This window comes from Diabrotica undecimpunctata, chromosome 2 (genome assembly GCF_040954645.1).
Source record: "Diabrotica undecimpunctata isolate CICGRU chromosome 2, icDiaUnde3, whole genome shotgun sequence".
NCBI classification, from domain to species: Eukaryota; Metazoa; Arthropoda; class Insecta; order Coleoptera; family Chrysomelidae; genus Diabrotica; species Diabrotica undecimpunctata.
In genome coordinates, this window is record NC_092804.1 from 141,121,988 (window position 1) to 141,135,992 (window position 14,005).

The 14,005-nt window shown below is 32.4% G+C and overlaps 2 protein-coding genes across 2 annotated transcripts; both read left to right on the forward strand.

Annotated features, from left to right (window-relative positions):
• Positions 1 to 2,703: 2,703 nt before the first annotated feature.
• Positions 2,704 to 6,171, forward strand: JTBR (jumping translocation breakpoint protein JTBR). The gene is made up of 3 exons (XM_072523595.1): positions 2,704 to 2,862; positions 2,916 to 3,061; positions 5,915 to 6,171. The coding sequence occupies exons 1-3, from the start codon at positions 2,786 to 2,788 to the stop codon at positions 6,169 to 6,171; spliced, it is 480 nt and encodes a 159-aa protein (XP_072379696.1). The 5' UTR covers positions 2,704 to 2,785.
• Positions 6,172 to 11,497: 5,326 nt separating this feature from the next.
• On the forward strand, positions 11,498 to 13,242 carry LOC140434952 (glutathione S-transferase C-terminal domain-containing protein homolog). The gene has a single exon (XM_072523594.1). It carries the CDS (start codon positions 11,498 to 11,500, stop codon positions 13,190 to 13,192), a length of 1,695 nt encoding a protein of 564 aa, XP_072379695.1. The 3' UTR covers positions 13,193 to 13,242.
• The last annotated feature ends 763 nt before the right edge of the window (positions 13,243 to 14,005 follow it).

A 14,005-nucleotide genomic window follows, 5' to 3' on the forward strand; every position in this document is an offset into this window, starting at 1 on the left:
AGAAGATGCAAACCCGTTCAGTGCCTTTTCTGCATTGGCTAGCGCTTTTGTGTAAAAGAGAAAGTATATTAACCAAATGCGGAATAGTTCCTCTGTCGTCTACCCAGACTAAGACCAATAATAAGTTAATCCATTTGGCCCATATCTTTCAAGTACTGGCGTCATGCGTATTCGGGGAAAGATAAACGTTGGAGGAATATACTATCCAGTGGCACATATACAGCAACATACTGTTTTCGTTTTGTCTTTCCAACTCGTTGAAGCACCAACTTGCTTTTGTCCTTTTTGAGCAAAGATTTTTCCTGGCTTATGTACCTTTGTTATCACCGTTTCGTCTACGTTAAATATTCTATGTGCAGCAAAAGAATATTTTAACATTATCTCAATAAGGTTTTAAAAAAAATGTTAATTTCATCTGAATTGAAGGCCATGATATTGACGCTAGTTGCTTCTAATATCCTGACACTAATTTCCGAGTTTTGCCTTAAAAATCCATAAAGCCAGTCCGTTCGTGATTCTTTCTTTTCTTCATTGAATGGATGTACAATTTGATTTTTTCGTTGTAATTATATACGCTTTAATTCAGTGAGCTCTAAGTCAGTCCATAAAATAACTTAGCCATGTGAAATAACTGATCTCTTATTTCTGCTTCTTGTTATAAAGTAAAAACTGGATTCCTCCCCATTTTTATTACAAATTCTGCACAACGTTTTGCAAAATCGTGAAGTGACATAACAGGAACGTTATATTTTTAAGCAGTCGGCCTAAGTTTAGAACCCTCTTGAATCTCTTTTATTGTTATTTTCATTTTTCTCGGTAACCAGGAGCATTTCCGTTTGGAACTCATCTGAAACATCCGTTATAGGAAACACCTCCGAAAAATTGTGCGTGCCGTCACTACAATATCTAGCTTTCAACTCATCTCGCGGTCGGTTGAGAAAGTGCTTGTACTTGTGTAGTCACCTGTTGGACAAGGAAAGATATAAGTCATTCTAATGATCAGTTTTCGTAAAAAGCTGCCTACGGTATTGGACTCCGTACGGCAATAACCTCCGCTCCCCTCTGTAAAAAGTATATTATTTAAAATCCCTTTCGGGTTACAGAACGTTTTCGGGCTAAAAAGCTCATCATAAGTGTTTTTTTACTCGGTGCACATGAGTTAAGCCAAGTGCACCGAGTTACAAAACGCGTGTGTATACATAGTTGTGATGTAACCCGAAAGGGATTTTAAATTATATACCTTTTATAAAGGATTTTAAATAAACTTTTGTGATTGATGATATAAAGCCAACCAGAGGAATTTCATTTTCCTTGTGAATAATATAATAATAAATGAAAGATTATATGCATGATGAAAATTATAGACGTGACGATGAAGTGAAATCCGTCAGAAGATCATTTGCGTAAAAAGGAAGATAAAAGAACTCTTTATATTAAAAAAAAAAAATAGAAAAAGCTACGCACGAGACAAAGAACCCTATAAAGCAATTAGATTTGACCAAATTTATGTGGAACGACCCAAAACTCCTGGATAGTGTGAGCATCGGCCATCTAACATCAATAAAATCTACAAAAGCGACCAGCTATCGCGAAAATTGATTAGAGTCTATTATCATATTGCTGCCAAACGTCAACTTTATAGACATCTAAAATGTATTTGATCGCTTTCAGCTTGACTTTCTTTTTGAATTAATAGAATTAATTAAACTTGACAGCTATGATCTCAGACTCATAAAACAACTACTATCATCAAACCGACAGAATAATCGTGAACCGTATTTACACTAAAAGGATTACAACAAAACGAAAAGTAAAGCAGCGGTATGTGCTGTCACCAACAATGTTCAATGTATACTCGGAAGCGATATTAAAGAAATCTCTGAACGATATACAATATGCGACAAAATAGTACGTATCATAACCATGTTATACCAACGGTATACCAACGACACAGAAATAATAATTGAAAGATCGAAAGACCTTCAGACCTTCGTTAATCTGGTTAACGAAGAAAGTTGCCTTAATGTCCATATGACGAAAACTAAATAGATCGCAGTAGGAAAAATAAATGTATTACCAAATTAACTCATTTGAATTAACGGTTCGGTTATTGAACTGGTACGGGTACAATATTAAAAAACAATGGAAGTTGGCTGAACACTAACAGTGACTCTAATGAGGAAATTTATTTCCAGAATTGAAATATCTCGCTAGGTCTTCATAAACAATGGGGAACATATTAGAGAAGGAAACCAAATTTTGCGAACTGTAGCATGATACCATCAAATCGTGAATATCGTTATATAGCTGTGAATATAAATAACACGTAAAGAATAATATTAATTGGAAGTATGAAACATATTCCTATGATAAAGTTGTAAATTCATGATCGTAATTTAGTTATATTTGGTTTTTCTCAATGCTGTAATATATGTTGCATATCTACTGTCATTCTACTGTTCATTGTTGTTAGGTTCATTTACAAAAACTTCATTTGTATTATAACTACATAAGTTTAAAGTACTTACATTTAAAATAATAATAATCTTGTAGGAATACAAAAGTAAAGTATAAAAACTTGAATTTTAGAAATAATGCTTAACGGTAGCACCATTAAGTGTACAAGACATTGATGAGAGCTACCTGTCTTCCATATCACTGGTGTTTAGAAAGAGAAGAGTTATATCTTTATGACAGATGTCAAATCAATTATATATATAGGCTAGAATGAGTTGTAATCATTAAATTTAAAATAAAAACTTATAAAAATATTTTGAAGTAGTATATGCCACATGTTAAACAAAAAATGATAGAATCATGCCCAAAAAAACGTATGTTATTGGGAATCACGGTATTAGGAATGTAAGTAAATATTAATATTAGTAAACATTAAATTCCATAGTGTCTTTCCTTAGTTTAACTATATTAGTCCTATTTATTGAGTCACACTGGACAGAGTCAACCAAAAGAGACAAAAAGTCAAATTTCATTGTTGAGCAAAATTCAACCTGTTGGGAGAATGGTCATTTTGAAGTAATCAAGGAATGTGAACCATGTACAGGTAATTTTATTTTTGTATTCAAATTAGATGCAACACATATTATACTTGTTACTTTTATTATTTATATATCTACAAATATAAGTAGGAAATGTACTTTGCTGTCTTTATATTGTTATATTTCATTGAACTGCACTCTGGATTATTTAATCAAAAGAGTTAGGATCTTAGAAAAGGCATTCTTATATCAATTAAAAATATTATAACACCTGCTAATTGAGAAGATACAGTTTAACTAGTAATCATAAAGCCGGACTTTAACTAGAATGTTTAGAAAATAACATAAAGGTAATTTTTAAAATCTACTAGGTTTCAATAAAATCAGTAGCTTAAGTAAATCCAGGGATGATAATATATTGAAGTATGACATTAGTTGACTTTAGAAGATGTATGGATATTTCTCTTTTTCTTTGAAATATAGGCCCTAAAAGAATCTGAAACTAAAAAATTAAACTTGTTTGAGATGTAATGCTTTAGGAGAATGCACAAAATATCATATTGAGATAGAATAATATAGAGGTAAGTATTACACAGAATGTGAGATCATAATAATTATTAAAATTAGAACCTCAATATATAGTAAGAGAAGAAAATCCATTTAGATTGATTTTACTTACTAGGGAAGATAGAAGTAAGAAGAAACCTAGGCAGATGCAGAATGTCTTAATTGAGATAATAAATATTAAACTGTAACCAAGAGAGTGGCTTGGTTGCAGCTCATTAGGACTCCTTTAACTCATTAGGAAATGTAGCATTAAATGAAAAATTAAAAAATAAAGTTAAAATAGCAATTATGATTTCAACCTATGATAAGAGAAAAAACCTGAAGAAAAAGAATGACTTTTATCTTGTCAGCTTTCTTTTTTGTCCTGTCAGACACAGGAATATAAAATAAATACTTAGTTTTAAACAAATATAAATGTAAAATTTCAAATGGAAGAAATGAGCAGTTAAAACATGTCTTCTAGGTAAGTCCTATTTTTAGGCTATTTGCTTAGAATGAAGGAAAGAAGTCAGTAGATAACACATTTCCCAAAGTTGGCTTTTCTTTTAGCACTGTGTATGTGTATGGGGTACATCTGATCCACATAGTGCTTTCACCAATGTGCGGATAGCTCATATGTATGGCATTGGATATATGTACTTTAAAGATGTAAATAAATTTCAGTTCAGAGTAATAAGTCATACATCCTCACACACCATGTTAATGTGAATATACATTGCACATATTGAAGGTGAGTTTTCTATCAAGGGAAACTTCTAGGTACTTCACATTAGTCTCTAATGAGAGCTGGTGTCTTTGAAATTAAATAGACAATTCTATGTTCTTGTGTTGTTGAATAAAGATAATGAATTTTAGAGATTTCTGCTATGTCCATTTTGTGGACAAATGCTTTCTATACTTCTGAATGCAGTTTCCTTTTGCTGACTCTTGATTCATAGTATGTGACTTAGTGTCATTTCAAATTTCAAACTGTTTTAGAAATATGCCTCTTTTTTATGTACATTTATATAGTTGTTTCAAAATACCATAATATTTCTTAAGGGTTTTTTTAATAACTGGTTGGTAGTTCTCTAATCTTCTGGTTTTCCTGGATTGGGAAATTACATTACAAATGGCATTGGAAATATGAGGAAGATACTTGTTAGGGAGTATCATTAACTTTGTTTTTATGCATGATCAGTTTGCATTATGCACATCCAATCAAATTTACACTTATAAAAAAACAAGATGAATTACAATGGGTATATTACAAATGGCATTGGAAATATGAGGAAGATACTTGTTAGGGAGTATCATTAACTTTGTTTTTTTTACATGCTGGACATAATGGGTTTGCATTATGCACATCCAATCAAAGTTACACTCATAAGAAAACAAAATTAATAACATCCATAAAGAGATGCATTTGTTTTCATTTGTTAAGAGCCATTTATGTATTGGGGAACTTTTTCTCAATCTTCTGTTCAATTTCTTAAAATTAAGGAGTTTTAAAAAAATCTTGAATATAGTTCTTAGAATGGGAGAGGAGTTTGGAGTATCAACATTGCCAAGACCAAGGTAATAATATGAGTATATTGATATATGATATTACCAATTGTGGATATTCCAGATCTGAAGTCACACTGTTAATCACCAAGTATTTCTTCAGTGTATGGTAGTAATCTTTTTAGCAATACTGAAGCCAATATTTTATATGTGGTCTAGTAAAAGTCCTGTATAGTTTATACATGACTCCATTTTTTTATTCTTATTTATTGGTACAATAATATTGCAACATCATTATTTCTACCATCAGATGGGTATGCTAAACAGACTCATCACTTATCACTAGGTATGTTTAATTTGGCTTCATTAATAATGCTCTTAAATTATTTAAGACTTGCACATTGTAATTAAAATCATATTCTAGTATAACAGTATTAGTCAATAATCTGTATTGTGATTATTTATAATTATTCTAAACTACTTTTTTTTGCCTTAGAAATTATTTTATTTTGTAGTTGGCATTATGTTTTTAATGTATTATTGTACTTAAATACAAGGTGGGAAGTGTGTTCTGTTATGAAGCGCCATCTTACTGTAATTCTGTACAATTAGTGACATTATGGTTGACATTTTGCTAAGGTGCATATGTTACGACATCAGCATCCACAACTACATGAGTCTCTATTGTATTAAAATAACTATTCAAATTCATTACATATTGTGGAAAGAGTATTCTTTAATTATCTATACCCCTTAACATTACTACAGATATATTGATTTATTTATAGTGTACAGTGCATAGTAGATTTTTGATGTTCATTGATTTTTAGTAATTTAAAATTTTTTAAATTTATTGCCTTTTGTAGCGTTTGAAATTCGTAGCAAAACTATTGGTGTTTGCATTCATAGCCATTACAAAGAAGTTCTCAAGTGTGCTAATGGTGAAACTGTAACAAGAAGTTGTGATAAAGCTGTTTATTATGATGAACTATCGTTTTGGAGGTTTGAAGGATTTATGTTTGCCATAGGATTAATTTCTACTGTTTGTGTGATATCAAGAAGAAGAGTATTAAACAAAAGGATTTTACAAAGAGTTCAACGACAACTTGCTAATTGTGTTTAAAAAGGTAAGAACATTGGTTTAAATACATAGACAATGAAAATTATTTCTAATCTTTCTTATATCACTTCAGATCGATCTCAGCATTGATCTGGTATGGTATAAGCCAATAGATTGTTGCCCTTATCCCACCCAGTGGCGGGAGACAGGAAACAATACATTGGCTTATAGAATAGTTCTTACAGTAGAGATCCTGATCTACGTATACAGAAAAATGTAAGCAGGTGTGGAATATACTTCACTTGAATTGGATTGGTGGTGTGTTGGCTAAATCGTGTAGGACTTGATGTTGATAGAAATGGTATTCAGGCATTAAATGGTCAAAGGTCTTGTCGGGTCATAATAATGAAAAGGAGTTCTCCAATATGACAAAAATAAGCCGAAGCCGCGTAGGGATAAAGGCAAAAAGGATGATGAGTGATGTCAACATTGAGAGTTAAGATTTCAAACCCCAACAAAGAAAAAAGTCTCAAAGAAAAATGACTTTCCTGTAGTTGGCTGTATATCATAAATCACAAAAATTTTATTTAAAAATCCTTTATAAAAAGATATTTATTTAATAAAGAACCCTTTCGGGCTACATCACAGAAAATTTTTAACTAACAAGTCCATCATCAATGCTGTTACCAGGTATACATGAGTAAAGCTCCTAAATATGTAAGTAAAAACCTTTTAAATGTTATTAAATTTGTTACATGTTACATCATTGCTGATAAATTTATATGGTATTAAAGTTTTAAACGGGGTTACCTCATAGCAACGTAAGGCTCCTAATTGGGTTGCTGGCCCTGAGACATAGTCTTTATATGGTCAGTTGCTACCTAAGATCAATATAGAGACTACGTCTCAGGTTCAGCAATTTCGATTATGAGTCTAACATCGAAGAAGTAGAAATTTATCAGCAACGATGTAATATATAACAAATTTAATAATATTTAAAGTGTTTATACCCACACATTTAGTGGCTTCTGACGGTGGACCTGTTAGTCTGATTACATTCTGAAATGTTCTGTGATGTAGCCTGAAATGGTTCTTTTTTTAAATAAATATACCTTTTTATAAAAGATTTTTTAAATAAATCTGCACCATTTTTTAGGGATTTTTATAAACACTGACTTCAGCTACTCTTGCGGCATTATTCCTGTATTGTGCACCATGTTGAACAAATCTGCCAGTACTTCCAAGTTATTCTCTTCCACTAGTTTTAACAGTTCCACAGGTATTTCGTCTAATCTAGCTGCATTTATATCTTTTTTAGAGTTTTTGATAGCATATTTGATTTCATATATCGTCATCTTCTGTCTCTCTAAAGGATTGTCTTTATTTTACCTCTTTCATCTTGGAAAAGTTCTCTGAATTACTTACTTCTCCCATCTTAATTTCTTGGGTAAATCTTTTTGCAGTATCCCTTTCCTGTGTTTTATGTGTTCTTGTTGATTTTTTTGACTGATTCCAGTCACTTCTCTTATTTTTTTGTACATATTATTCATATCTTATTTTGTTTCTAGTTCTTCTATTTCTTTATATTGTTTCATCAAATACCTATTCTTAGCTGTTTATTTTGTCCTTAATTAACTTTTCCTTTATATTTCCTTCTTTCTTCCATCTGTAGTAGTATTTCTTCTGTCATCCATTGTTTTTTAGCCTCTTGACCTGTGTTGTGTCCTTGAGCTGGTTTCAGTAATAACTTTTTTTATATTATTCCATTTTTTATTTACGTCCATAAGTTATTTGTTGTCAGTTAGTGTTTTTTGCATATTACCATTCACATTATTTTTGAATTTTTTTTATTTCATTGTTTTCAGCATTCTTTTTAGTTTTATTTTCACTACAGCAACTAATGAATTGTGTTCTGAGTTAAAATCTGCTCCAGGATAAGTTTTAACTGAGGTTATAAAGTTTTTTATTGTCTCTTACCACAAATTCTCCAAGAACAATGCGGATTCGTCCCAGGTAGAGGAACAAGAGAACATATTCTTAATATTCGTCAAATTATCGAAACATATTTATGCTTTGTTGACTATTCCAAGGCCTTTGATACCGTAAATTGGGATAAAATGTGGCATAGACTTAGAGAAATGGGGGTACGCCAGAATGTCTAATCTATTTATTACAAAAACTATATGTAAATAATACTGCTAATATAAGAGTTAATAATAAAAACTTCAATTGAAAATTTGGAGTTCAAGTTTTTGAGGAATGCAAGGTGGAGCAATGATGGGAGGAAGAAAAATCAAAAACCTATGTCATGCTGATGACACTGTTATGTTGACGTCATCACCAGAAGAACTGGAAAAATTTACGAATAGACTAGGCACGGTGAGTACGGAATAATGTTTGAAAATAAATATACAGGAAATTATAAAAGAATGCTGACATCACAAAAAACACAAAATTACGCCTTGTTCGAGCATTGATATTTCCTATCGCCACCTATGCTTCAAAAACTTGGATAATAAGAAAAGCCGATTCAAACGTATAATGGCATTTGAAATGTGGATCTACCGTAGAATGTTGCGCTAACCATGGACCGCCCATCGCACAAATAACTCAATTCTAGCAGAACTTATCATAAAAACTAGACTCATCACAACTAATAACCAAAATATACTGAGATATTTTGGACATATAACTAGAAGAAGAGAAGGGATGTAACGAATGCTAGTTGAACGTAGCAGGTAAAAGATCCAGAGGAAGATCTCCAGTACCATGGTCGGACCAAATAAAAGACATGACTGGTTACTCATTCTCCGAAGCAAAACAACACGTACAAGAGAGAGATAATTGGACAGAAATAGTCAAACAAATTACATGACGCCACTACAACCTTACGAAGAAGAAGAGATAGAAGAGGAGGATAGAGTTTTTATATCTGCTGTTTATGAGTATAAAATAAATAATCTGATTTCTGACAACGTGGTTTTCTGTATATGAAGGAGACGTCCACATATATAGTCTTCTCTTAAGAAGCTGAAACCGAGTATTGGCAATTACCATATTCTTTTTTTTTTTTCGGCAAAATTCTATGAGCATCTTATTTCTCTAATCTCAGCTTTCGCATCTCACCTTCCCCAATTGCTTTTTCGACTATAGGCTGTACATTGAATGAAACTAGTATCCTCCACAAAAAATCGAATGTTGAATCCAAAAAGTCAAAACTGATTTCCTCAATATAAAGAACAAATATGCAAGCTTATAACTTAAGAAATGTCTAGTCCAGTGTTGTGACGTGGACGTTGCCAAAAGCTATGGAGGAGAAAATGCACTTAAATAAAATGTTGGTATACAGAAGAGTTTTTAAAACCCTGTTGTTCGATCGAATTAAAGCTACTGAAAGCTAGAATACCTTGTGTATAGTATGGGGAACGAAGAAAAGTATGGATTAAGCAGAATCTTAATCTCATGTGCTTTGGGAAAACGTTAATCGAATTATTTCGCAGTGGAAAGAACGAAGCCTACAGTGCTTTGATGATTGCCAACATTTTGAATGAATATTGCACCCCAAGAAGAAAATGAAGAGAGTTTCTATAACAGCAATATTGGTGTATTGTGGATTAATGGTGGGTGTAATGTTTTTCTTTAAGACAATACCCCAGAAATATTTTTAATTTTTTTCATTTAGGGTAAACTGGTCCATACTGGGACATGTTTTTTCAAAAGTGTATAGCACCTTGATTAAGCATTTGTAAATTATAGTAAGGGTACCCATGCATTGGTATGGATGGTAGTGATGTAAGGAAGCAAACTAATAATAATTTCAAGTAATCATTTATTTACAATAAATGTTATATTATATAAACAAGTCCCACTGTGGACCATTCGTCACACTATGAACTATTTATGGTCCATTGTGGGAATCGTTAGTGGTCCCTAGTGAGATTTTTAATAAAAAACACTTTTACTCTCTTTTAAATTGGAAAAAATTCACAGGGAACATGAACTGGCGAGCAGAGATAGCTGTACTTCTACTAATGGCAGGAGGGGACAGCTTTAGTAAAATATTTTCTGCTTCTACGGTATCTGCATCGGGTTTGTCGGAGAAAACAAATTTGGCGGCCACAATTCTCTTCATGAAAGAGATATATTCATCTTCACTTACGTTAATAACCTGACCGACATAATGTTTAACAATTTTTTTGTCATATATCTTACTATAACATAGTCCTAATTTTGAATAGACAAATCTTGATTTTCTGATGTGAAGCTTTCTAAATCGCTAGAATCGTTGCAAATCTCTTTGTTCGAACATCAATGTTCGAACTATTGTCGTCCTAAAAAACTTAAATTTTTTTACGTTAAAATTTTTTAGCCTTCTGCTTTTTCTCTTCTGAAAGTGTTTTTTAGCCAATCTTTCTTTATACTGTTCCTCTGTGGCATCTTTTATGGGGGTATTTGTTATTATTGCTAACTGTAGTTTCTTTCTGCTTTTCCTAAGGTTTTTGTTAGGAGCTGCTTTATCATGTGGCCTAATTTTCTGATGGGTTATTATCTTGGATGGGCCATTAATTGGGCTGACATTTCGTGGTTCTTCCACATCATGAACACCTTTGTTAGCCCTATTTTCGTTACCATGTTTATTTTCTTCGGGTCTATCAGTGACATAAGCTGACATAAAATCACCCCCTGAAAAAATTTGGAAATTCAGGGATGCTATGCCTGTTTTTTAAATCCGTTGAGAATGTTGACAGGAGTGAATGCTTTAGGGTAGACGGTACCAACAACACTAAAAACATCATACATGCTCATAGGTATGGTAGGATGATTTAGCATACAGTCATAAACTCTTCGATTATAATAGCTTTTAAATGGAAAGAAGCAGCTCACGTCGGGCCGTTGTAATTTATGATTGCAATGGGGCGGCAATGTCACTCAAATAATCCCATTATTTTTAATAAAAAATAAATGTTTAGCTGATCACTCACCTGAATTTTCAAAATATCGAAACGCACAGTACTAATTGAAAAACTAACACGAGATTCGGAGGCGGCACTTTTATGATAGCACACACACTGAAATATAGCTCTGCCGCGACGATAAAATAGCCAGGAGAGTGAAATTTCCACTATGGACCGTGTCTCACTATGCACCAGTTTACCGTAATTGATTGGTGTTTAGCAGAAGTTTTAATTTTTCAGTCAGTTTTCTGTTTCCTAAGTTCCTAGCTGATCTGTAGTTTTAAGGAAAGAATGAATAGTTATTTATTGTTATTTTATAAGAGGATGTGTGAGTTTTATTTCAAAAAAATATATAATTGTTATTGTCTCTTTTTGCAATTTATTGTTTAATATGGTAAATCTAATGTAATAATATTATTGTATTTCATTTACAGATGCCGCATGCTACTCTGTACATAAGTGCTTACTTGGATTCATCTAATTCTTTCTGGATAGATATCAAGTCTCTAATAGTATTGTTTGTATACAAAATAGCAAAAACTGATGAAGTTAAACTTATTATTCAATCATTATTAGATAAACCCGCAGAACCTCTCATTAAAGTGTCTTCTGAAGGGCTAAATTTTAATACCCAATCTACCATACCTGACATTGCAGAGTTTGTGGTGTGGCCAGCAATTATATCAGGAAATCAAGTAACTGCTGGTGTATGTTCCGTAACCAGAAGTTTAATAAAACGCAGCCCTAACCCTGACATAAGAAATTTGCTTGGATTTAGAGAAGCTTGCTTATTTTCATGTTCAGAGACATCAATATGGACTCGGTTTTGTGAAGTTGATATTGTGCAGACAATAAAACATATTTTAGTGAACAACTGTTGCATTGGCGATGAATTTCATTTGCCTTCTGATATAGTAAGATTTGAATACCACTTATCTACTCCTGTCAGGATACATAACATTTATAAAGTTGCAAGAGTTAAAAACAAAGATAAAGGCATCAAATCAGGAATACCAACAGAAGAACTAAATATACAGCACATATTTAGCGAGGGACCTTTTATGACTCTAGCTGATGTTATTTTATATCAATGCTATGAAGTGTTTTTTAAAAATTGTCCATTCGATCTAATTAAAAGAAGAATACCTTTAACTTTAAGTTGGTTTAAAAGAATGGAAGAATCAGCTTTATCCAATTATAAATTTATTATAACTAACAATAACATTCAGGCCAAAAATATCTTTGAACCAGATTTTATCAGGCATAGTCTGTATACAGCAGATCCTTCACGGCATAAACCAGAAAAGAGAATATTTACAAAACAAAACGATATTGATGTTGCCTTTGATCTTTTGCAACCAATTAAATGTGATATAGTTAATGAAGAAACTCCTTTTGGAAAAGAAATTGATTTTAATTGGTTGGACGTTCCATTGGAAGCAAATCCAAATGGAGGGGCACTGCCAAAAAGTAGAGCTGATAGAAAGTGTGAACAGTTAGAAAACTTAGCTAAGGCAGTTATGAAGATAGCTGCTCAAAAAAAGTATAGCATAGTAGACTTTTGCAGTGGTAGCGGACACTTGGGAATACTTTTAGCGACTTTACTACCGAATTGTGAAATTGTCTTGGTCGAAAATAAAGAAAGATCTTTATTACGAGCCAAGGAAAGGATTGAAAAATTGGGTTTAACGAATGTATTTATTGTGCAATCAAATTTGGATTATTTTCAAGGTAATTTCGACATTGGTGTTGCTCTTCACGCCTGTGGAGTAGCCACTGATTTAGTAATCCAGAACTGTATAAATAAGAAGGCACATTTAGTTGTTTGTCCTTGTTGTTATGGTGGAGTTAGAAACTGCCATCATTTGACTTATCCTAGAAGCAACCAATTCAAAAAATTAGATTTAGGATTACAAAACTACTTGAATCTTGCTCACGCTGCCGACCAAACTCATGACAAAGAAAATGTCAAAACAGAACAGGGTTATTTTTGTATGAATGCTGTAGATACGGATCGGCGGTTGTACATTGAAAGTTTTGGATATAAGGTGCATTTAGGAAAGCTGTATCCCACAAGTTGTACAAATAAAAATAATTTATTGGTTGGTTTAACAAAAGACTCTTTCTAGATTATATAATTTTATGTTGATTTTTTACTAAATATAAGAATATAATTTATTATCAATTATTTTATTATAATTCCTGTATATTACATCTACGTATTTCCAAATAACAACAAACTTAAAACATGAGAGATAATATAAAAATATTTAGCTAAATTTTTTTATGTTCAAATGCGTTGTGGATACCACCACAGCATATGACTCTGATTTGAATGAACTACTGAATGGCAATTAATGATAAAGAAAACCGTTTGCTGTCCCAGATAAAGAAAAGCTCCAGGCTCTGACAATATACTTGCTGAATTCCTTAAGTACGGAGGAGAAACTCTACATAGACAAATACACAAACTAATAACACTTATATGGAACGAAGAGAAAATACCAACAAAATGGCACGAAAGTGTAATAATCCCCATCCATAGAATGGGAGACAAAACCAAGTGCTCTAATTATAGAGTCATCTCCCTACTTAATACGGCATATAAAATCTTATCAAACATCCTATTAAGTAGGCTGACACCGTTTGTAGAAAATTTCATGGGGGAAGAAACCTGTTTGAAAAAGGATGGGAATTCAATAGAACTATCCATAATCTCTTCATAGATTTCCGGCAAGCGTACGACAGCATTAAAAGGGATCAGATGTGGAATGCAATGGCAGAACTTTCAGTTCCAAAAAAACTTATCCAGCTTGTTAAGTTATGTGTGAATAGCTGTAGATCCAGAGTACGGATACGTAACAAACTCTCAGAATCTTTCGAAATAAGCCATGACCTGAAACAAGGAGATGCGCTGTCACCTCTCCTCTTTAATATCATCC

What these genes read in the sequence shown, in the direction of transcription:
- JTBR (XM_072523595.1), top strand. Translation starts at nt 2,786, where the DNA reads ATGCCACATGTTAAACAAAAAATGATAGAATCATGCCCAAAAAAACGT. An exon ending in GGAATCACGGTATTAGGAAT is followed by an intron (nt 2,863 to 2,915) that starts GTAAGTAAATAT and finishes GTCTTTCCTTAG; the next exon opens with TTTAACTATATTAGTCCTAT. An exon ending in GGAATGTGAACCATGTACAG is followed by an intron (nt 3,062 to 5,914) that starts GTAATTTTATTT and finishes TGCCTTTTGTAG; the next exon opens with CGTTTGAAATTCGTAGCAAA.
- LOC140434952 (XM_072523594.1), top strand. Translation starts at nt 11,498, where the DNA reads ATGCCGCATGCTACTCTGTACATAAGTGCTTACTTGGATTCATCTAAT.